This window comes from Pristiophorus japonicus, chromosome 8, assembly GCF_044704955.1.
Source record: "Pristiophorus japonicus isolate sPriJap1 chromosome 8, sPriJap1.hap1, whole genome shotgun sequence".
NCBI lineage: Eukaryota > Metazoa > Chordata > Chondrichthyes > Pristiophoridae > Pristiophorus > Pristiophorus japonicus.
Window position 1 is genome coordinate 75233867 of NC_091984.1, and position 23888 is coordinate 75257754.

Consider the following 23888-nt stretch of genomic DNA (forward strand, 5'->3'; position numbering starts at 1 on the left):
CCCACCTACCCATCACCCCTGTGCTCGCTGGCCTACATTGGCTCCCAGTTAAGCAATGCGTCAATTTCAGAATTCTCATCCTTGTTTACAAATCCCTCTATGGCCTCGCCCCTCTCGATCTCTAATCTTCTCCAGCCCCACAACCCCATGAGATATCTGCGCTCCTCTAATTCTGCCCTCTTGGAGCATCTCTGATTCTAATTGCTCAACCATGCCTTCTGTTGCCTAGTCCCCAAGCTCTGGAACTTCCTCCCTAAACCTCTCCATCTCTCTACCTCTATTTCCTCCTTTAAGATGCTTCTTAAAACCTACCTCTTTGACCAAGTTTTTGGTCATATGCCATAATTTCTTATGTGGCTCGGTGTCAAATGTATTTGTTTTGGCTTATAACACTCCTGTAAAGCGCCTTGGGAGGTTTACTACGTTAAAGGTGCTATATAAATACAAGTTGTTGTTAACAGTGTGATACCATGACTATTTTATTATATTAGTAGTTCTGTAGGCATTGATTAATAGAATTCTACTAGTCTCCTGCTTTCCATAGTACCATGGACACCCTAGCTCCACTGCTAATAAGGGAGAAATGCATATTACTAAATACTGTTAGTGCCAAACAATGTGCCACCAATTCAGTTTTCTTGCAGTGGTAAGGAAATATAATTTAGCCATATGTAAACTGCAATAGCAAACTGTATTTTTACTGCATTATTCACTTGCCACCCAGATTTCAAACACTATTTACCAGCGTAAAGAGAAGATTGCACAGTACAATGTTGATAAGAAGGATCAGAACATTTCTAATTCTGATCCACTGTCACACACCCTTCCCCATCCCTATTAATTATCCTTATCAAACCACTTCAGCTGTGTATATTTAAAATACAGCTCAACTAGCAAGTACATTAGACATGTCAGGAGTGATACTAGTTTGCATAATTGGTGCAAAACCTTTTTATACCACTAGATGTCATCAATTCATAAATATTGCACTGGAAAACATGCCGTACGAAATTGAAAGAGAATGCTCACCTTAGTGTCCCTGATTTCAACAAAGGCCATTCCATTTGCAGGACCTTATTTAGATATTACTAGCCTCTTTCACGCAACATTGTAAGGTGCCTGGTTAGTTTGGAGGAGATATGCACCACCATCTCCAACAAAAGATGTTGTGAAACAATGGGGGCGCTCAGTGAAAACAACCAATGAATGTGCCAACACTACTAGCATCTGCAGCAAAGATCTCAATTACATAACTATAGGTGTGAATGCACCCGCTAGTGTTATGGATTTTCCCCATAACCCTGCAAATATTCCTCTTCAAGTACAAATTGCCTTTTGAAAGTTCCTATGAAATCTAATTCCACCACACATTCAGGTTGTGCATTCCAGATCTTAATCCTCATTTCCCCTCTAGTTCTTTTGCCAATTACTTTAAATTTGTGACCTCTGGTAACTAACCCATAGGAGGAAATAGTTTCTCCCTACTTGCTCGGAAAACCTTGTGTAATTTTGAATGCCTCCATTCAGTTTCCCCTTAAACTTTTCTGCTCCAAGGAGAACAATCCCGGCTTCTCCAAGCTCTCCACATAACTGAACCCCCTCATCCTTGGTATCATCCAAGCAAACCTCCATTCTACCCTCTCCAGGGCCTTGACATCTTTCCTAAAGTGTGGTTCCCAGAATTGTACACCATGCTCCAGCTGAGGCCTAACCAGTGATTTGGAAAGGTTTAGCATGACTTCCTTGTTTTTGTATTCAATGCCCCTTATTTACAAAGCCAAGTATACCATATGCTTTCTTAACTGACTGATCAACTTGACCTGCCACCTTCAAGGATTTGTGAATATACAACCCCAGGTCTCTATTCTTGCACACCCTATAAAATTATGCCATTTAGATTATACTGCCTCTCCATGATGTTTCTCCCAAAGTGCATCACTTCACTTATCCGCATTAAATTGCATCTGCCACATGTGCCCATTTTACTGTATGCTCCTGAATTCTGCTACTATCCTGTTTACTATTTACTACATTGACAAGTTATCATCTGCAAATTTCAAAATTGTCCTTCCTATACCGAAATCCAGGTCATTTATATGCAACAAGAAAAGCAATTGGCACGCCATCCACCACCTTGACCATTCACTCCCTTCACCACTGGCACACCGTGGCTGCAGTGTGTACCATTTATAAGATGCACTGCAGCAACTCACCACGGCTTCTTCGGTAGCACCTCCCAAATCTGCAACCTGTGCCACCTAGGACAAGGGCATAAGAACATAAGAAATAGGAGGAAAAGGCCATTTGGCCCCTCGAGCCTGCTCCGCCATTTCATAAGATCATGGCTGATCTGATCATGGACTCAGTTCCACTTCCCTGCCCGCTCCCCATAACCCTTTATTCCTTTATCACTCTAAAATCTGTCTATCTCCACCTTAAATATATTCATTGACCCAGCCTCCAGAGCTCTCTAGGGCAGAGAATTCCACAGATTTACAACCCTCAGAAGAAATTCCTCATCTGTTTTAAATGGGCGGCCCTTTATTCTGAGACTGTGCCTCCTAGTTTTAGTTTCCCCTATGAGTGGAAATATCCTCTCTGCATCCACCTTGTTGAGCCCCCTCATTATCTTGTATGTTTCGATACGATCACCTCTCATTCTTCTGAACTTGATGAGTATTTGCCCAACCTACTTAACTTATCTTCATAAGTCAACCTTCATCTCCTAGTGAATCAACCTAGTGAACCTTCTCCGAACAGCCTCCAATGCAAGTATATCCTTCCTTAAATACGGAGACCAAAACTGTACGCAGTACTCTAGGTGTGGCCTCACCAATACCCTGCACAGTTGTAGCAGGACTTCTCTGCTTTTATAAATTGGACTTGCAATAAAGGCCAACATTCCATTTGCCTTCCTGATTACTTGCTGTACCTGCATACTAACCTTTTGTGTTTCTTGCACAAGGACCCCCAGGTCCATCTGTACTGCAGCACTTTGCACTTTTTCTCCATTTAAATTATAATTTGCTTTTCTATCTGTTCTGCCAAAGTGGATAAACTCACATTTTCCCACATTATACGCCATCTGCCAAATTTTTGCCCACTCACTTAGCCTGTCTATATCTCTTTGCAGATTTCTTGTGTCCGCCTCACAATTTGCTCTCCTACCCATCTTTGTATCATCAGCAAACTTGGCTACATTACACTCGGTCCTTTCATCCAAGTCATTAATATAGATTGTAAATAGTTGAGGCCCCAGCACCGATCCCTGCGGCACCCCACTAGTCATTGTTTGCCAACCGGAAAATGACCCATGGGAGCACCAGCAAGTTCCTCTCCAAGTTGCACACCATCCTGACTTGGAAATATGTCGCTGTTCCTTCATCGTCGTTGAGTCAAAATCTTGGAACTTCCCCCCTAACAGCACTGTGGGAGTACCTTCACCACAAGGACTGCAGCGGTTCAAGGCAGCAGCTCACCACCATTTTCTCAAGGGCAACTGGCGATGGGCAATAAATGCTGGCCTTGCCAACGACACCCACATTCCAGAATGAATTTTTAAAAAAAACTCTCTTCAAAGAACTCAATCAGTGCTGGCTCTCTCTTATTAACCAAGAAAGAGTTAATTGTGTCCTTGGCAATGGTCTATAAATGTTTTCCCACTACTAACATTAAACTGATTGGTCTTTAGTTATCAGGTTTATCCCTCTTCTCATTTTTGAACAGGGGTATAACATTTGTAATCCTCCAGTCCTCTGGCACCAGTCCCACATCCAAGGAGGATTGAAAGATGGGATGCATCCTATGTTCCATCCATCTGGACTGGGTAACCTATTAACTGAGTAATGCCAACCTATTTAGTACCTCCTTTCTATCTATTTTTATCCTATCCAATATTTCTACTCCTTCTTTTACTGCAACATTAACTACATCCTCTTTTGTGAAGACAGATGCAATGTACTCATTCAGTACTTCAGCCATGCCCTCTACTTGCAGCTTCAAAGTTGACTACTCTTAAGAACATAAGAATTAGGAACAGGAATAGGCCATCTAGCCCCTCGAGCCTGCTCCGCCATTCAACAAGATCATGGCTGATCTGGCTGTGGACTCAGCTCCACTTACCCGCCCGCTCCCCATAACCCTTAATTCCCTTATTGGTTAAAAATCTATCTATCTGTGATTTGAATACATTCAATGAGCTAGCCTCAACTGCTTCCTTGGGCAGAGAATTCCAGATTCACAACCCTCTGGGAGAAGAAATTCCTTCTCAACTCAGTTTTAAATTGGCTCCCCCGTATTTTGAGGCTGTGCCCACTAGTTCTAGTCTCCCCGACCAGTGGAAACAACCTCTCTGCCTCTATCTTGTCTATCCTTCATTATTTTAAATGTTTCTATAAGATCACCCCTCATCCTTCTGAATTCCAACGAGTAAAGACCTAGTCTACTCAATCTATCATCATAAGGTAACCCCCTCATCTCCGGAATCAGCCTAGTGAATCGTCTCTGTACCTCCTCCAAAGCTAGTATATCCTTCCTTAAGAAAGGTGACCAAAACTACACGCAGTACTCCAGGTGCGGCCTCACCAATACCCTATACAGTTGCAGCAGGACCTCCCTGTTTTTGTATCCATCCCTCTCGCAATGAAGGCCAACATTCCATTCGCCTTCCTGATTACCTGCTGCACCTGCAAACTAACTTTTTGGGATAAGAGTTTCATGCACAAGGACTCAAAAGAGTTTCATGCACAAGGACCCCCAGGTCCCTCTGCATCGCAGCATGTTGTAATTTCTCCCCATTCAAATAATATTCCCTTTTACTGTTTTTTTTCCCCAAGGTGGATGACCTCACATTTTCCAACATTGTATTCCATCTGCCAAACCTTAGCCCATTCGCTTAACCTATCTAAATCTCTTTGCAGGTGATCTTCTCAATCTTCTACCTGTAGTTCTGCAGCAGCAGAGTTTATAAACATACAAGGGGAAATGCACAACAAAAGACATTAAACACATACATCACTAGAACTGTTGCTGGATCTTGCAGTTTGATCATTCTTTCATTGTCTTTAATTTCTGCTCAAAGAAAACATTTGCAGTATGTAACAAAGAGTTGCCAAATAGCAGTTCCATGATCGTAAATACATGTCCAAAAGAAAAACAAATTTAAAAGGGCTGGAATTTTCTGGACGTTTTTGGTTAACTGGCGCAAGAGTGGCATTGCGCAGTTTTTCCAAGGAAATTTGTACAGCATTGATTTACGCTGGTTTTACAGTAAAACACAAGTACATGTTAATTTTGATTGTTTACACCACTTCCAGCATGACTACCAAAACCCTCTGCCGCTATACTACAAAGCTCTGCTCCCCATGCAAGCTTCTTGCATTTATGCCAGTAACATACTGACGAAGATTAATGCTCATAAATTTAGGCAAAGCATGTCAAGTCTTCTGATATTGGCGTAACGGAAATTTCTAAGCATTTGACAGTGCTTTTCTTCCATTTTTTGGAAATTTTTCTTACGGAGACCTGCAATACACTTTACTGAAGTGCTGAAAATCTCAGTGCATGTAAATTTTTTTGGACTACCCTCCCCCCCCTTTCAGAAGGACCAAGGCATACCCTTGGAATGGGCAAGAGGCTCAGAGTGAATGAAGCGCCTTGGCAGAAGGCAGCAGCTCACTTGCTATTATCCCTATTGGTGGCATTACATTTGCGCTTGTTTTACACCAACTTTTAAATGATTAAGCATAGGCAAATGAATTACTCAGGAAATGGGAGCGTAGGTTCCCGCCAGCAAGGTCGACATAGAAACCGGCATAATTGAGATCCAGGGAATTCCAGGCCAAAGAACTGGGAAATGAGACTCACGTACCTGTCTCCTACCCATAGAAGGTAATCTGCTGCTGGTTCTTTCTTATATCCATAATGGTATATATCGATTCAGGGTTTTACTTACTTCCTTAAGGGAGCTGCATCATTGAAAAACAGTTAACTCCTAGAATATCTTCTGCTAGTGTTGGAAGTTCCATGTAGCATAAAGGTTGAGGACAACGGTGATTGTCATTGCCAATGACAGCGCATTGCAGATCATTCTCTTTTATTCGTTCCTCTGATGTAGGCGTCGTTGGCAAGGCCAGCATTTTATTACCCATTCCTAATTGTCCTTAAGGCGGCCGTGGTGAGGGGCATCCTTGAACCGCTGCAGTCTTTGTGGTGAAGGTACCCCCACAGTGCTATTCGGGAGTTCCAGGATTTTGACCGAGTGACGATAAAGGAACGGCAATATATTTCCAAGTCACAATGGTGTGTGACTTGGAGGGGAACTTGCAAGCGATGGTGTTCCCATGCGCCTGCTGCCCTCGTCCTCGGTGATCGAGGACGCGAGTTTTGAAGGTGCTGCCGAAGTAGCCTTGGCGAGTTGAGGCAGTGTATCTTTAGATGGTACACACTGCAGCCACGGTCCGCCGGTGATGAAGGGAGTGAATGGTTAAGGTAGTGGATGGGGTGTCAATCAAACGGGATGCTTTGCCCTGGTGTCAAGCTTCTTGAGTATTGTTGGAGCTGCACTCATCCACGCAAGTAGGGAGTATTCCATCACATGTCTGACTTGTGCCATATAGATGGTGGAAAGGGTTTAGGGAGTCAGGTGGTGAGATACTCACCACAGAATACCCAGCCTCTGACTTGCTCTTGTTGCCACAGTATGTGTGGCTGGTCTAGTTAAGTTTCTGGTCAATGGTGATCCCCAGGATTTTGATGGTGGGAGATTCAGTGATGGTAATGCCATTGAATGTCAAGGGGCTGGGGTTAGACTCTCTCTTGTTGGAGATAGTCATTGTCCTGTACTTGCGGCTGCTAATGTAACTTGCCACTTATCAGCCCAAGCCTTAATGTTTGTCCAGGTTTTGATGCATGTGGGCATGGATTACTTCATTATCTGAGGAGTTGAGTGAAATTGAACACTGAGTCATCAGCGAACATCCCCACTTCTGACCTTATGGTGGAGGGAAAGTCATTGATGAAGCAGCTGAAGATGGTTGGGCCTCGGACACTGCCCTGAGGAACTCCTGCAGCGATGTCCTGGGGCTGAGATGATTGGACTCCAACAACCAGAATCATCTTCCTTTGTGCCAAGTATGATTCCAGCTTGTGGAGAGTTTTCTCCCCGATTCATATCGACTTCAATTTTACTAGGGTTCCTTGATGCCACAATCGGTCAAATGCTATCTTGATGTTAAGGGCAATCGCTATTACATTACCTCTAGAATGCAGCTATTTTGCCCAAGTTTGGACCAAGACTGTAATGAGGTCTGAAGCTGCGTGCAGGTTCGAAGGGTTGAATGGCCTACTCCTGCACCTATTTTCTATGTTTCTATGAGTGGTCTTGGTGGACCCTACAGGTCTTTAAAGGAGGTGCTCTACAATTTTCTTTCTAGTGCGTTTCCATCTTTACCGTGCTAATTTACACTCCAGTAAATAGAAATGAATTTTGCACAATCTCGAGTAGGATTTGCTATTGTCAGAGGTGATCTTTAGTTAGGTGTCCTTTAAACACTTTTACAATAACCACATTTTTAAACATTAAAAAAATCCAAAATGATAAATTGAACAATTTTTATATTTGATTTAAGTTGCCATTTAACAGCATATAGTTCATTTGATTCCTGTAAACATTTCACATTTACACCACTATCATTTTCTTGAAATGTACGTTTTATTTTGAAGTACAGTAGCCACTCACTGCAACTCTAATATATACATAATCTTTACTAATCCTCCGATCTAAAACTCAAAATGCCTTCTATTTTCTATTTCCCCACACTATTATCCAATTTGTACATAAAGGTCCCACAGACAGCATTATAGAGAGAGGCTACTGTATATTAGTTACATATTATAAAACAGCATTTTTGTCAATATTCTTACGAAGCTAGTTCCACATAAATTTAACAGGATAAACAGACTAAAAACAATGATGATGTCCACTATTACATCTTTGATTTAAAAAAACCTACAAATTCCAGTGATCTAGTTTGCCTGCATCAGGATGAGGTTTTTCGTAGCGATTCTCGCAGAAGCAGTTTTACCAAGTCCAAAACTACTTTGATGTTCTGAGGACCAAATCCATGTGTGATTAAATTATATGGATGTTCCTGCCATATAAATTTGTCCATGATTGAGTCAAGATCTTCAATGACCTTTCTGCAGAAAATTAAAGAATTTGGTAAGCCTACATGAAAGCTTTATAGATTATTTCACCATTACCCCATTAGATACTTTGTCGAATAAAATCAGATTACAAATAGCATTTCCTGGAACTTACAAACACAGTTCATATGAAAGTAATATCCTAAAGTTTCAACTCCAGCAGTGATTTACTCCACATTAAGAATAACAAATAATATGATAAATACTCAGCTCCACATGACAGTCAAAATAGAACCAACTGAAAAAGACAAATCGATAAATTTTATGAACTCTAGTTTTTGATATTTCTGCCTTCTGAATGCAGATTTCTTGATACTTACTAAATGCACTTGTTAGTTATCATTCATCCTCTAAAAGATGGGAGAACCATATTGTTAAGTGTCTTAACTGGAGAGGAGAAAGTGAAGGGAGTGAGAAATAAATAAACTAAGAAATATTAGCAAAGTTTTGCCAAATAAAATACTGTAAAAAGCTTAATGAGTACTTGCATGCAAGGAAGTCCAGGAATCAGGTTCATATGAAATTAGCAGCAGGTAGAAATAATATTTTTTTGGTAAACCTTTGTGCTCATCAAGGTGAGGCCAGTCACTATGGAAAATTAAACATTTCCTTCTCATTTCATAGAATCATACAGCATAGAAGGAGGCCAGTCAACCCATTGTGCCTATGTTGGCTCTTAGCTTTCCAATTAGTTCCACTCCCCCACTCTTTCCCCTCAGCCCTACAAACATTTGCTTTTCAATACATCCAATTCCCTTTTGAAACTTACTATTGAATCTGTTTCCACTACCCTTTCAAGCAGTGCATTCCAGATCATAATTTGTTGCATTAAAAAAATTGTCATCTCCCCTCTGGTTCTTTTGCCAATGGTCTTAAATCTCTATCCTCTGGTTACTGACCCTCCTGCTCGTGGAAGCATTTGCTCCTTATTTATTCTATCAAAACCATTCATAATTTTGAACACCTCTACTAAATCTCTCCTGGTCACGTGTCCAATCCTCGAACAGCTCCTGGATTCACTTCCTCCCCACAACCGTCTCTGAATCTGAACATTGGCTAGTTGATCCTCCAAGCTGACGACAAGTCAACTTTAACCCATGTTCATCTCTCAGGCTTTAACTCTGGACTCTCTCGTCTTGTCCTACTTGGAAACCGAGGATATGGAGGAGTCAGGTCTCTCCTATCTCTGCCATGCTTATGTAACCTAAATTCCCTTCCGGTCCATTCGCGTGCATAGTTTGGCTGTTGCTCTGGAATGGAGACAATTCTATTAACCTATATTTTTTTCCCCAATTGGCTCCTCTCTGGCCCTTATTTCCTGTTTCCTCCCATTCCAGCCACCCAGTCATGCCACCTTGCATTCCGTCCCTTCTTAGGTACTATACCAACTCATCTCCTCTCCTGCTGCCATCCTAGGCTTTAATTACCACTTGGATAAGCCCACAGCTACACTGCCTCCTGTAGCATTCTCTGGGCAGGAGGGGGGAGCATCAAGGCACTTGTTGTGCGTCCTTACGAGCAGCAACCCCAACTGCCGCATCCTCCTCCCTCACTGACTTTCCACTCAACGCACTTGCTGGGGTTTAATCTCGTGAACCTCCTTCCAATCCAGCTCACTCCACCTACCAGTCTCCTCGACTCTGCCAGCGGATCAACAATCAATGTCTCTCTCCACATTTCCCTCAGTTCACTTGCAAATAACGCCTTTGCCACGCACAACCTTATTATGGACGATTGCATTGAGATCATATCTTTGACTAAAACTTAGCTCATGGGTGGAAGCAACTTGCCCCTACTACCTGGCTATAATTTCCACCAGTAGCTTGGCCCAAACCGGGGTGGTGGTGATATAACTATCACCAAATCACACCTTCTCATCGTTCAAGCACCTCACCTTGTTCCACTCTCCCCCTATTTCTCCTTTAAAATCCTTGTACTCTACTGCTCCCCCAAATCCCATCTCAAGGGCTGGATTATCCAGTCTTCTGTACTCCGTTTTTCACCCCAGAGCAGCGGCAATGGTGGCAGGGAGGTTTTCTGGGCGGGCGGTCAGCCTCCAGCGCCCCGCAGCGATCCTTGGGTCCGGTTTTGCGGTGGCGCGGAGCAGCACTGCCCAGAAGAGCTGCGTCCTGGTTGCGACACCAGCGCGAGTTTGAGCTCCTGCCCGACCTGTCCGCTTTCAAGCGCACCTCACAATGACCGCCTGGGGAATCAGGACGGTCCAACCATCCCATCGACGAAGAGGTGAGTAATGGACTCCTAAGGCAAGTGTGATTGTTTTTCTTTTTAGCGATTTGTGTTGTGGTGGCGTGTGTTTTTGTGTTTTTTTTTAAGATTCTCCCCCCTCCCCCACGTCTCTTGGAGCATTCCCAGACCAGCTCTTCAGCTCGTGAGTTTCGCATCCTAGCGCCAAGAAAAGTGTAAAACGCCTCCCTTAGCGCTGTTCCCCAACGCAGGGCCCAGCTGCCCAAACTTACCTACTGAGGCACAAACTGTTCCCAAACGCCAACTTTCCCACCCCGCTGCCATTATCGCCTCAAAAACATAATAAAGCCTAAAATCCAGCCCCAAGTTTCTCCCAGAGATATCCAGCCTCCTTTCCTCCCTCCCTCCGTCTCTGCACCGAATGCCTCGGCAATTTAAATTTCCAACGTAACTCACTGTGCCTTCTCTCCCAATTTCACAGACCTCCTGTCCTCCCTCAAACTCTCCCTCCACTTAGACATTCTTACCATATTTATGGCCACTCACAACTTTGCCATCTCACAGGGTATCTACTCCCATTGCCTTGATCTACTTCAGTAATATACCTTCAATTCCTGCCTCAGAAGAGCAAGTCCTACTACAGATGGGATGGATTAGGATTGCTACTAGTGTAGAAGATAACATCGACTGCCAATATAATGCTTAATTAGGGGCAGTTTTGTGATATGGCCCAGTGCCCAAGCAGATTGTAGTGTAGAAGATAACACCAGTCGGCTACCATGTCGTCTTTTCTATGTAATTCTATTTACACCCATTCCCCACTATCCACACCAGCCATACTTCTAGCCTGAATGATACTGCCAATATAATGCTTAATTAGGGGCAGTTTTATGATATGGCCTAGTGCCCAACAGAGCTGGGTTGAGATTGATGAAATTCATTTTACACAGAACTGTTATAGCCAGCAGACAAAAATTTCTACCCAGTAGACTTGCTGGATTGATAACCAGGACACAGAGGTGAAGTATCACGTTCTAGCCCACTGTGCCAATACTAATGCTTTTGAAATAAAGCAGATGAAGGGTCCCAAATGAAATATTAACCCACCTTGCGTCCTCTTTCAGTTTCTAACCAAGGTACAGTACATTTCCAGCAATTTCTATTTCTCTTTGTTTTCCAGCATTTATGTATTTATTTCCATCTTTATGTCAGCTGAAACAGTTGACATTTATTTATTCTCATGATTCTCCACTCAGCCACACTGCTGTGGAGAAATGATGACCAAAAGTCAAGTGCTTTCCAACAGCAAGGTGGGAAAGATTGGAAGGAGGGTTATTCACGGATTGCTTTTCCAGGTGTCCTTGTACCTAACTTCAGAGTGGCACTGGTGGATATTTAGTAGCAGGTTACTTGCTTGCCCCATCAGCAAGGGATGTGTGTTGCTTGGGAGCAACTTCAGAGGGGAAAACGTCAAAAGTGCAGTACAACAGAGATAGACTATATTAAATAAATTAGCCAAATCATTCATTTTTTGAAACCTGTGAAGCTTTGAGACAGTCTACCACCACAAAATCAAGGTGTGCCCCCACCCACCTCCTGTAGCAAATGCCCTGAAAACAGGTTCTGGAGTCATTATGCCTCGCTGAAATGCAGTCAAAAGTCAGGTCTTGGGCTAACTGCCCTGATCTTCCCTGTCCCGGTGGTTTGCTGTTGTTGCAAAGCTTTTATTTGCATAATATATTTTTTATAGCTATGGCTCAGATCCTCAAACATCCTGTCAGGATGGTAGTTCCCAATCTAATCTTCAGGTGGGAATCATCTAATACCCTTCTACTAATATACATTACCTTCTCATCCACTGGGGTATGTTACAGCATTTAACATTAGCTATTCCATAGGCTATAGCGACAGACCTGTAAGTATAAATCACATTTGGCCCATCATGACTCCCTTTCAAACTGCAGCCATCTACTTTAATCCCATTTTCCTGTATTGTGTTATATTCTTCCTTTATAATTAATTAACCAATTCTGTTTTAAATGATGTTACACTCCCTGCCGCCATAGCCACTTGTAGGAAAGCAGTTCATATCCTAATGACCCATCTGTTAAAAAAAAATGCTAACTTCTTCCCCTTTGTTTTTCCAGCGACAGTTTCAATCTATACCCCTTTATTACCAATTTGCCAACCAGCAGAAACAATCTTTTATAATTTACCCAGAGAAAACCTTTCAGAATTTTGAAACATTTATTAGATCCTTTAACATTCATTGTTTCAATTAAAAAAGCCCCAACTTTTCAAGCCTTCATAAACCCCTTCCATGGTTCCATGCTTCCTATAATGGGGTTATTGGAAACCTTCTCTTGTACATCACCTTTCTAGCCATGTGTTGACACATCTAATCTGTTCCTTCCTAACTTCCCACCAGGGATAATTCTGAAATTCTGATAGTGCCTTACTTTTAAGATAACCCCTTGCTCCAAAAATGATAACTGTGGATGCAATATTCTATTATAGGGCCACTTTTTGCTTTCAATTTTCTACTGCCATAAACAATGGGAAAATAACAAGAAAGTAGTATCAGGGAGCTAGCATAAATCATGCTATGGAGTAGTATAATTATGTGAACACAGTAACAACTTCCTATTCATACTTACATTACAAAAGGATTGTAATAGCCCTCCACCAATCAGATAATGCTCAAACCTGACTAATGCTAATTAGAAAGTACTGAGCAATGCAGAGGGCTAGGTCAACCCATTGTAAAACAATGAGTATTCATTTTGTAAAGATCACTAACATTATAACAAGTTAAAGGGGTTCAGGTACATCAAAACCCCTTGAAAGGTCCAAATATCAATCTTGTGACAATTAATGTTATAAAATGAGATAGCTGTCTTCCAGTTGCTCCTTTTGATGTATTGGTTACATACAGCCCAAGTGCAGATATTTTGTTCAGGGTTCCTCATGTGACATTATGAAGTTTTGCTCCATTGTAAATAAGGTGTGCTGCCCTAATTTACTGTTTGTAGTAGAAACATAGAAAATAGGTGCTGGAGTAGGCCATTCGGCCCTTCGAGCCTGCACCACCATTCAATAAGATCACGGCTGATCATCACCTCAGTACCCCTTCCCTGCTTTCTCTCCATACCTCTTGATCCCTTTAGCCTTAAGGGCCATATCTAACTCCCTCTTGAATATATCCAACGAACTGGCAACAACAACTCTCTGCTGCACAGAATTCCACAGGTTAACAACTCACCGTGAAGAAGTTTCTCATCTCGGTCCTAAATGGCTTACCCATTATCCTTAGACTGTGTCCCCTGGTTCTGGACTTCCCCAATATCGGGAACATTCTTCCTGCATCTAACCTGTCCAGTCCCGCCAGTATTTTATATGTTTCCACGAGATCCCCTCTCATTCTTCTAAACGAGTGAATACAGGCCCAGTCAATCCAGTCTCTCCTCATATGTCAATCCTGCCATCCCGGGAATCAGTCTGGTGAACCTTCACTGCACTCCCTCAATAGCAAGAATGTCCTTCCTCAGATTAGGAGACCAAAACTGAACACAATGTTCCAGGTGAGGCCTCACCAAGGCCCTGTACAACTGCAGTAAGACCTCCATGCTCCTATACTCAAATCCCTAGCTATGAAGGTTAACATGCCATTTGCCTTCTTCACCGCCTGCTGTATCTGCATGCCAACTTTCAACGACTGATGTACCATGACACCCAGGTCTTGTTGCACCTCCCCTTTTCCTAATCTGCCACCATTCAGATAATATTCTGCCTTCGCGTTTTTGCCACCAAAATGGATAACCTCACATTTATCCACATTATACTGCATCTGCCATGCATTTGCCCACTCACCTAACCTGTCCAAGTCACCCTGCAGCCTCTTAGCATCCTCCTCGTGGCTCACACCGCCACCCAGCTTAGTGTCATTTGCAAACTTGGAGATATTACACTCAATGCCTTCATCAAAATCATTGATGTATATTGTAAATAGCTGGGGTCCCAGCACTGAGCCCTGCGGCACTCCATTAGTCACTGCCTGCCATTCTGAAAAGGACCCGTTTATCCCGACTCTCTGCTTCCTATCTGCCAACCAGTTCTCCATCCACATCAATACATTACCCCCAATACCATGTGCTTTAATTTTGCACACCAATCTCTTTTGTGGGACCTTGTCAAAAGCCTTTTGAAAGTCCAAATACACCACATCCACTGGTTCTCCCTTGTCCACTCTACTAGTTACATCCTCAAAAAATTCCAGAAGATTTGTCAAGCATGATTTCCCTTTCATAAATCCATGCTGACTTGGACCAATCCTGTCACTGCTTTCCAAATGCGCTGTTATTTCATCTTTAATAAATTGATTTCAACATTTTCCCCACCACTGATGTCAGGCTATAATTACCCATTTTCTCTCTCCCTCCTTTCTTAAAAAGTGATGTCACATTAGCTACCGTCCAGTCCATAGGAACTGATCCAGAGTCGATAGACTGCTGGAAAATGATCACCAATGCATCCATTATTTCTAGGGCCACTTCCTTAAGTACTCTGGGATGCAGACTATCAGGCCCTGGGGATTTATCGGCCTTCAATCCCATCAATTTCCCTAACATAATTTCCTGTCTAATAAGGATTTCCTTCAGTTCCTCCTTCTCCCTAGACCCTCGGTCCCCTAGTATTTCCGGAAGATTATTTGTGTCTTCCTTCGTGAAGACAGAACCAAAGTATTTGTTCAATTGGTCTGCCATTTCTTTGTTCCCAATTATAAATTCACCAGATTCTGACTGCAAGGGACCTATGTTTGTCTTCACTAATCTTTTTCTCTTCACATATCTATAGATAATGTTCCTGGAATAAACTATAATGTCACATAAGGAAGAGTTCTAAACAAAATGCCTGCTCGCACAGTCTCCAAATATGAAATACTAACAAGGGACAAAAGATAGATATTCAATAGTATTTATCATAATAAAATAAATTTAGGATTAAAAGATATTTAGTAGGATATATGTCCCCCATAAAATAGTATTTTAATTGTTAAAAGTGTTAGAATGGTTTAAGAATCCAATATGAACTACAAAAGTCAATACTTCTTACAAAGATTGCCTTATGCAAACAATTTTGAATGATGAGGACGGGTAAATCATTCAAAAGATAGCCCCAATATGACAGAATGGAAATACAAACGTGGAACTATGCCTGCAAACTAAAACCGATGAAAAATGTACTCAACGTTTTGTTTTATTTTGCATTTGAATTTAGAAGTAAAGCTGTGACATAGCTACAACAGATAGGCCCCAAGTTTCCACATGATTTGCTCCTGATTTTTAGGAGCAACTGGTGTAGAACGGAGTATCTTAGAAATCGGAATCTCCCCATTGAGTTTGCTCCAGTTCTAGTCAGTTAGAACAGTTTCACTTTGGAACAGAATTTTTTTTTCCAAAAGGGGGCATGTCCGGCCACTTACGCCCGATTTCAAAGTTTCGTGAGTGAAAACTTACTCCATTCTAAGTTAGTTTGGAGTAAGTGAAGATTTTTGTACGCTCGAAAAAACCTTGTCTACACTTTAGAAAATCAGGCGTAGGTTACAAATCAGGCGTAGGGAATGGTGGGGGGGGTGGTGTTTAAAGGGAAGTTTACAAACATTAAACACTTCAGTTTTACAAATAAAGAGCCATCATCAATAATAAATGATAAATACATCAATAAATCAACCAATAAATCAATCAAAAAAAATTAATAAGAAATCATTTTTTTTTTAATCAATAAATAAAACATTTTCTACTTACCGACTGCAGCACCGGGAGCCCTCCAACAGCGTGCTGGGATGCCCCCCTCAGTGTGTCTCTGTCAGTGTCTCTATCTCTCTGTCTCTCATTCTCTGTCTGTCAGTGTCTGTGTTTCTGACAGCGAGGGGAGGGGAAGGAGGGGGGTAGAGGGAGAGAGGGGGGGAGCAGAGGGAGGGATGGGGAGAAGGGGGAGGGGGAAGGAGAGGGGGGGGGGTGGCTGAACGGGCCGGGCCCGAGACTTCGGGCAGGGCCCGTCCCCAGCACCAGATTTACAGGTAGGTGGCGTTGGGTCGGGTCAGGGGGGTGGTGGGAGGGAGGTCGTTTTGGGTCTGGTGGGAGGGTCGGTCGGTACGTGTCGGGGGGGGGGGGGGGGGGGGGCAGGTGTCGAGTCCGGGGGGGGCGGGTGTCGGGTCCGGTCGGGAGGAAGCAGGAGCTGGCCGTGGGAGGAGCCTTATTCACGCAGCCCCAGTGAGGCCATGAGCTACTGCACAGTTTCGGGCACCTGGAGCTACTGCACTTGCGTGCCCACTGTAGTGCGCATGTGCAGAGGTCCCGGCACTGTTTTCGGCGCAGGGACCTGGCTCCGCCCCCTACAGCTCCTGCTGCGCCGAGGGCCAGAGGACCTGCAGGGAGGTGGAGAATACGGAGGTTTTTTTTAGGCGCACTTTGTGACGTGAAAAACGGGCGCCCAGGTCGGGACTGCGCCGTTCTAGGCGCGGCTCGAAACTTGGGCCCATAGAAACTACCTCAACAATTAAATGTTTTCGGTTGCAAATACCTAATTCGTTTACAATGAGTCCAAATCTTTGCTAAAGTTGTTCCAACCTGAATGACATCAGTGTTTACTCCCAACAGTGTTTACATCCACTGAAAAGAAACCGAAGATCTGGTGACAGGTTATAAAAATTCAGACATGTATGAGCAGAACACAAGAACAGTTCCAGGACTGAACTTTTTGTATTCCCTTTATTCTTTAAAATTAAATACTTTTTATTTTAAAGTTATCAAAATAACAGATCAATGTGGGAGAAACAGTACTTTTTCTATTTTGGGTACCCAGCATCAGTATTAGGAAATAGGGTCAGATGGCTAGATTAATAGTAAAATGCTCTCCACTCAACTCTACCTCAAAAATACACCCCATATGCAACAGTATGAATTTTTCAGCTTCCTACACCAGCCATCCTTAAAAACTAAGATCGAGCTTGCAAATTTAGTGATATGAGCCAGTTACAAATTTCAAGTTTGTCTTTTAAAAAGAGGGAGAGAGAAAACAGGGAATTATAGACTGGTTAGCCTGACATCGGCAGTGGGGAAAATGCTGGAATCAATTATTAAAGCAGTGACAGGTTCGGTCCAAGTCAGCATGGATTTATGAAAGGGAAATCATACTTGACAAATCTTCTAGAATTTTTTGAGGATATAATTAGTAGAGTGGAAAAGGGAGAACCAGTGGATGTGGTGTATTTGAACTTTCAAAAGACTTTTGACAAGGTCCCACACAAGAGATTAGTTTGCAAAATTAAAGCACATGGGATTGGGGATAACGTATTGACGTGGATAGAGAACTGGTTGGCAGACAGGAAGCAAAGAATGGGAATAAATGGGTCCTTTTCAGAATGGCAGGCAGTGACTAGTGGGGTACTGCAAGGTTCAGTGCTGGGACCCCAGCTATTTACAATATATATTAATGATTTAGATGAAGGAATTGAATGTAATATCTCCAAGTTTGCAGATGGCATTAAGCTGGGTGGCAGTGTGAGCTGTAAGGAGCATGCGAATAGGCTGCAGGGTGACTTGGACAGGTTAGGTGAGTGGGAAAATGCATGGCAGATGCAGTAAAGTGTGAGGTTATCCACTTTGGTGGCAAAATCAGGAAGGCAGATTATCTGAATGGTGGCAGATTAGTAAAAGGGGAGGTGCAACGAGACTTGGGTGTCATGGTACATCAGTCATTGAAAGTAGGCATACAGGTACAGCAGACAGTAAAGAAAGCAAATGGCATGTTGGCCTTCATAGCGAGAGGATTTGAGTATAGGAGCAGAGAAGTCTTGCTGCAGTTGTTCAGGGCCTTGGTGAGACCACACCTTGAGTATTGTGTGCAGTTTTGGTCTCCTAATCTGAAGGACATTCTTGCTATTGAGGGAGTGCAGCAAAGGTTCACCAGACTGATTCCCGGGATGCCAGGACTGACATATGAAGAAAGACTGGATTGATTCGGCTTCTATTCACTGGAATTTAGAAGAATGAGAGGGGATCTCATAGAAGCATGTAAATTATGACGGGATTGGACAAGTTAGATGCAGGAAGAATGTTCCCAATGTTGGGGAAGTCCAGAACCAGGGGTCACAGTCTAAGGATAAGGGGTAAGCCATATAGGACCGAGATGAGGAGAAACTTTTTCACCCAGAGAATTGTGAACCTGTGGAATTCTCTACCACAGAAAGTTGTTGAGTCCAGTTCGTTGGATATATTCAAAAAGGAGTTAGATATGGCCCTTACGGCTAATGGGATCAGAGGGTATAGAGATAAGGCAGGAGTGGGGTACTGAGTTGCATGATCAGCCATGATCATATTGAATGGTGGTGCAGGCTCGAAGGGCCAAATGGCCTGCTCCTGCACCTATTTTCTAAGTTTCTATATCTTAGATATTCTCTCTGGTATTGCAGTGCTGGTCACACCAGTAAAGCCCCAAACAAAAGCTACCATTCAGACATGTATCTGAACAAATCCCATCTTTCTATCAGATTTGAGTAACTGTTGCTTCCTCAAATGGCCTGGCAAATTATCGCAATATTGTATGAAGTTAAGCTGGAACATGATTTTTGTGATTGACGTTGGTTTTTAACCCCTCTATGGGCTAGAATTTCCCTAACCTGTTTTTCTGGCGCGCTCACTCGAGATGCGCCGCTTTTGTCCACCTCCAAGCGCGCCGAAAAAAGACCTCCGTATTCTGGCCACTCCCCAGCCTCTCCTCGGTCGTGGCGCAGCATGGCCCAATGGATTGGGGGCTGAGCCAGGTCCCGGCGCTGAAAACAGTGCTGGGACCTCTGCACATGCGCACTAGAGTCTGTGCTCATGTGCAGTAGCTCCTAGCAGGCCGTTTCTGCAAACACGCGCTGCAGGCTGTGTGGGAGGGGCCCGAAGCACGGCATCCCTAGTGCTAGCCGAATGGGCTCCCTCATCGTCGGCCAGTGTGCGCTCTGCAGGCTGAGTCAGCCGATTGTTTTCTTCCCTTCATGTCAAAAGATGATTTGTATCCTTTCAGCCTTGGATTAGGGGATTTATAGATTAGAAACACTAAGAAAATCAAGATGGAACTTTGGCCTGGGATGGGGCCCGTGGTGATGGTTCTTGAATCCACCAGTGGCGACGCCTCTGACCTGATTAGAGTTTCTGGGGGTCTGGGTTTGTAACTCTCGACCAGATGAACCGAGGATTCGTGCAGGTGTTTGATGCCATGCCAGACATTAGTCTAGACGTGCTTCGCAAGGGGTACTTCCACCGCCCCCCCACCCCCCGGGGCTCCCTCATCGGCGGCCATATTTGCGACTAAAAGATACATCAGAAAAATCAAGTTACACCAAAAGAAACGGTGCAACTCATGGAGAAATTTGGGCCCTATATCCTGACAGAATTAAAGAAGCCAATGCCAAGCTAAATATTAGACAAAATACTTCATGTTTGTCAGTGGAGTCAGCGGATTGCTGGAAGGAATTATGCAGGGGAGTTAAAACTTACTGACTTGCCCCTTTCTTATTGGGCCGAATCCGTACGAAGTGTGCACGGACCCGGCGAGGCCTTGCAAAAGTCGGTTTTCGGGGCGCAATGCGCATGTGCTGAGAACCAGCTTTTCCGATCTGTCAAGATCCTTGACAGACCCTCTGCATCCCCGGGAGAAGGACATTCGCACGGGAGAGATTGGGCTATTTTCCCAACTCATGCCCAGTGAATGTCCTTCAAACGCTTACGCCTGTTAAAGCAGGCGCATAGCTTACTTTTACCAGTGTAAGAGTTTTAAAACATAAAAATTAAATTTAAACACTCATTTTTATATTAAAAACCCTGTCCATTAAGGCAAGTTTATTTATAACACTATTAAAACACTGTTTTTCTAAAACATTTAATTACATTTAATTTCAATTCATTTTAAATATGTGAGGTGTTTTATTTATTTATTCTGTGCTTCAGTGTTTATGGGGTTTTTCTCTTGCTAGTAATGGGAACTCGTACAAACAGAGCTCCCATCTTTATCAATGATTGGTGGTCTAGGCCTATGTAACTCCAGCATGTACGTACGTCCTGAAAGACATCTTCCCAGGCGCTGCGCAGCGAATCTAGGCCTCCGACCAGGATTTCTACGTTCCTCCGGGACTACCAGGTACTTTTGTAGATTTTTTGGGGGTCAGTGACGTTCGTACGAAGGAAGCCTCCAACCGCAATTTCCCCCCATTATGTTTGCTGGGCTGTTCATGGGGAAATTTCAGGAAAGGGAGCTGACATTTGTTTTCACAGTAGCTATTTTGTTCAGTAGTTCTACTGTGAAAAATATCCAACAGGAAGTTCAGACATAAGCCTGTACTGATCCAATCACAAAGTTCATATGAAACCATGCAGACACCAGACACAAATGTTACCAGATAGATAGGATATACATGATAAAATCTTACCTAAAATAACAAATCGTAACCAGTGGATTCAAGACAGTTAAAAACTGTTTCACGTGAAATGGATTAAACTTGGACAACCTGGCTGCCTGTTTTGCTTTAATGATTTGACGGGGATAAGGAATAAAGGAAGGAAGGGTCAGAAACCCCAAAGTATCATATTTGCGTAGAATAACAATTCAATTGGAAGCTGATGGCCCGTTTTGCATAGAATGACTCAATGTTATCATTATTAAATCAAGTTATGGTGTTCTTAAGATTAGCTGTATCATATTCACTCCATCACAAAAATACCCTTTAACTCAGTTGTTCCAATCTATTTTGTATGCTGTATATTCAAGATACTTTCTCCTCTGAAAATTATATTGTTGTAAACTGCACACATTAACTGTTAAATATTTCTTTCACTCCAAAAATCTTAACTTGTACTATGGTTTCTGTGAATTATGGAAATTCACTTTAAAGTAAAAGTATGAGGAATGTCTGACTGTGATTGGGAAGACAGCTGAATAGTTTGATACTTTTTGTACTTTGATATCTTCCAGATAAAGTTCAGCACTTTGCTTTAAAAAAAAAACAACTATCAAGCTGCCAAAATTTAAGAGGCATGAGGGTAAATTTTATGAATATGCAATCCTAATATGGATCCTCACTCACCAGGAGCTTACATCTGCAAATCACAAGCTCACTACCTACCATTTTCTCTTGGTTCGTAAAATCAGACCTATTGTTTTCTAGCTACTAACTGGATGCTCATGACTGTAAATTCCATGGTTGAGTTTGTCCAACTGAGCAAAATGATGCTTTGCTCTTCAAAATATTTCTGTAGAAGCAAATATCAATCTTTGTAGCATTTACCTACAGGTATCCGTTTTCCATAATTATTAGGATTCTCCCAAATTAAAGTTATGCCATTGCTTTGATTGATGGGACAAATTGGTCTAAGACATAGACATCACCAAGCTGCCATCAATGAAAACCTTTGAGCAACTTGGCAATCACTTTGACTTAATGGAGGAAGAGGAAACAAACAAAAAACACACCTTCTTCTTCACCCCCCATGAACAGTTTACTCTTGCACTTTCCTACAAGGGAATTAGCTATTTCTGATAAAACTCACCTCCTAAGGGAATACAAGTCAGCCAAGCTTGGTATTCATACTCGGGTCTTCTTGTGACGGGTCCAACATTCAACTCACATTAGCTAATTAACTTGAGTTGTTCTCAATTAAATAGAGATTAGCCACTTGCCTTGCTGCATATATTTCTGAAGCCGCAGCGTGCTCTGCTATCGTGCTGGCACATTCATCGACAGGAAAGTAGCCAAGGTTCAGCTGGTGAAAATTTTCAGTTAGCGTTTTTGCCTCCCCCTCACAGAGTCGAGTAAATGACGTGTGCAGAGTCCGGTCATAACCAGTTACAGGCAGATCCAGAAGCTGGCGGATGTCAAAGCGGTTATCCCTCCTTAGTCTCAGGTAGCTCTTAATGACTGTTTTAGACATTTTTTCAGGAGGTATAATACGTCTCCTAATCTCCCCCTTAGTTACCGGATATTTAACCTTTCTCTTTTTATCATCTGCTGAGGGGAGCAAAGCAGGTACATGGGCAACAACAATTTGTTCTGCAACAAAAACAAAACAATTATGTTAGGTATTTTTTACTAATGAGGGAATGAAATATGAATTGTACATAGGACAAAACATATTCAGAGGATATAAAAGTAACTACTTCAGAAAAATACAATAGTAAGCTGCATAATTTTCATTTTTTTTAAAATATGTAATTTTGCTTCTTTTCCACAATTCCCCAGCTGAGGCTGTTGGCAGAAAACTTGCATTCAGCTCTCTATTTATGACATGCCTTAAGAGTGAGTGACATATGTTTCAGCAATATTCTTGTTTAAAATCTCATTTAAATAGCATTGTTACCATTGGTGAAGAAAGTCAGATTAACCTAGAGGCTAATTTAAATATTAATTCAAGAAAACTTTAGTTTTTCTATTCAAAGTCTGCATACAACATATGCATTGTGTAAATGAGAACTACTAGATATTTATAAATTGTAAGTTCTTTGATGAAGTAACAGAGAGGGTTGATGAGGGTAGTGCAGTTGATGTGTATATGGACTTTCAAAAGGAGTTTGATAACATTGGCCCGGAATATGCTGTAGTCATGATGGCGAAGCTGTCAGCATCACGTCATTAGCGTGTAAAATCGACAGCAACTTCTAGCGTCCGCACATGCAGTTAAATACGGAAATCAGAAGTTGCCGTCAGTGACACCATGTTTCTCCACTGGATGCATTGTTGCAGTCTTTGCAGATGTAAGCAACAGAGAATCAGTGATTTGACATGAACAACTTTTTACACACTATTCTCGCTGTAAAAACCACAGAAAATGTTACGCCCTGTTGAATAAGGTGTAACTGAGTTTTTAACAGCGTGCTAAGTCGTAATTACTGCTGAACAATCTCTCTGGTCCTGAAATACTAACTTTACAAGTGTGGAGTGCCATTCCCTTAAATAGTCCATGATTTTTAAATAATTTTAAAATATATATTTTTTAATTTCATGATATTTCAGTTTCTACCCTAATCCCATCTGTTTTTCCCAATCTTTATTTTGCTTTCTATGAAATGATTAAAAAGCAAATTATAATCTGTGCTTTTACAATGGGGATAAATACTTGAATTGGATAAATACTTGAAGGGGAGACAATTGTAGGGGAACGAGCCAGGGAGTAGGACTAATTCAATACCTTTTAAAAGCTGGCACAGACATGATGGGATGAATAGCCTCTTTCTGTGATGCAAGATTCTATTAGGTAGCTCAATTGCAAAAACCTGTGCCCAGGAAATTTAGCGCTAGAGACAACATAACCTAAATTTTCCAGTCCCAAAGAGATTTAATGCAGCCTGGCTAGAACCGAGTGCAAAACTATAGTGTATTGATTGCATTATATTTCTTGTGGTTAGCTCAGTAGCATAATTATAAACTCCATGTGCAATTT

General features: G+C 42.3%; 1 protein-coding gene across 1 annotated transcript in view; it reads right to left on the reverse strand.

Moving 5' to 3' along the window:
* Positions 1-7572: 7572 nt before the first annotated feature.
* The window catches only part of LOC139268577 (uncharacterized), a 64363-nt gene continuing 48047 nt past the window's right edge, over positions 7573-23888 (reverse strand). The window contains exons 7-8 of the mRNA XM_070886939.1: positions 22132-22501; positions 7573-8199 (exon numbers count right to left, since the gene is read on the reverse strand). Of these exons, the coding sequence (XP_070743040.1) occupies positions 8040-8199; positions 22132-22501 (530 nt within the window). The 3' untranslated portion in view covers positions 7573-8039. The remainder of the gene's footprint in view (positions 8200-22131; positions 22502-23888) is intronic.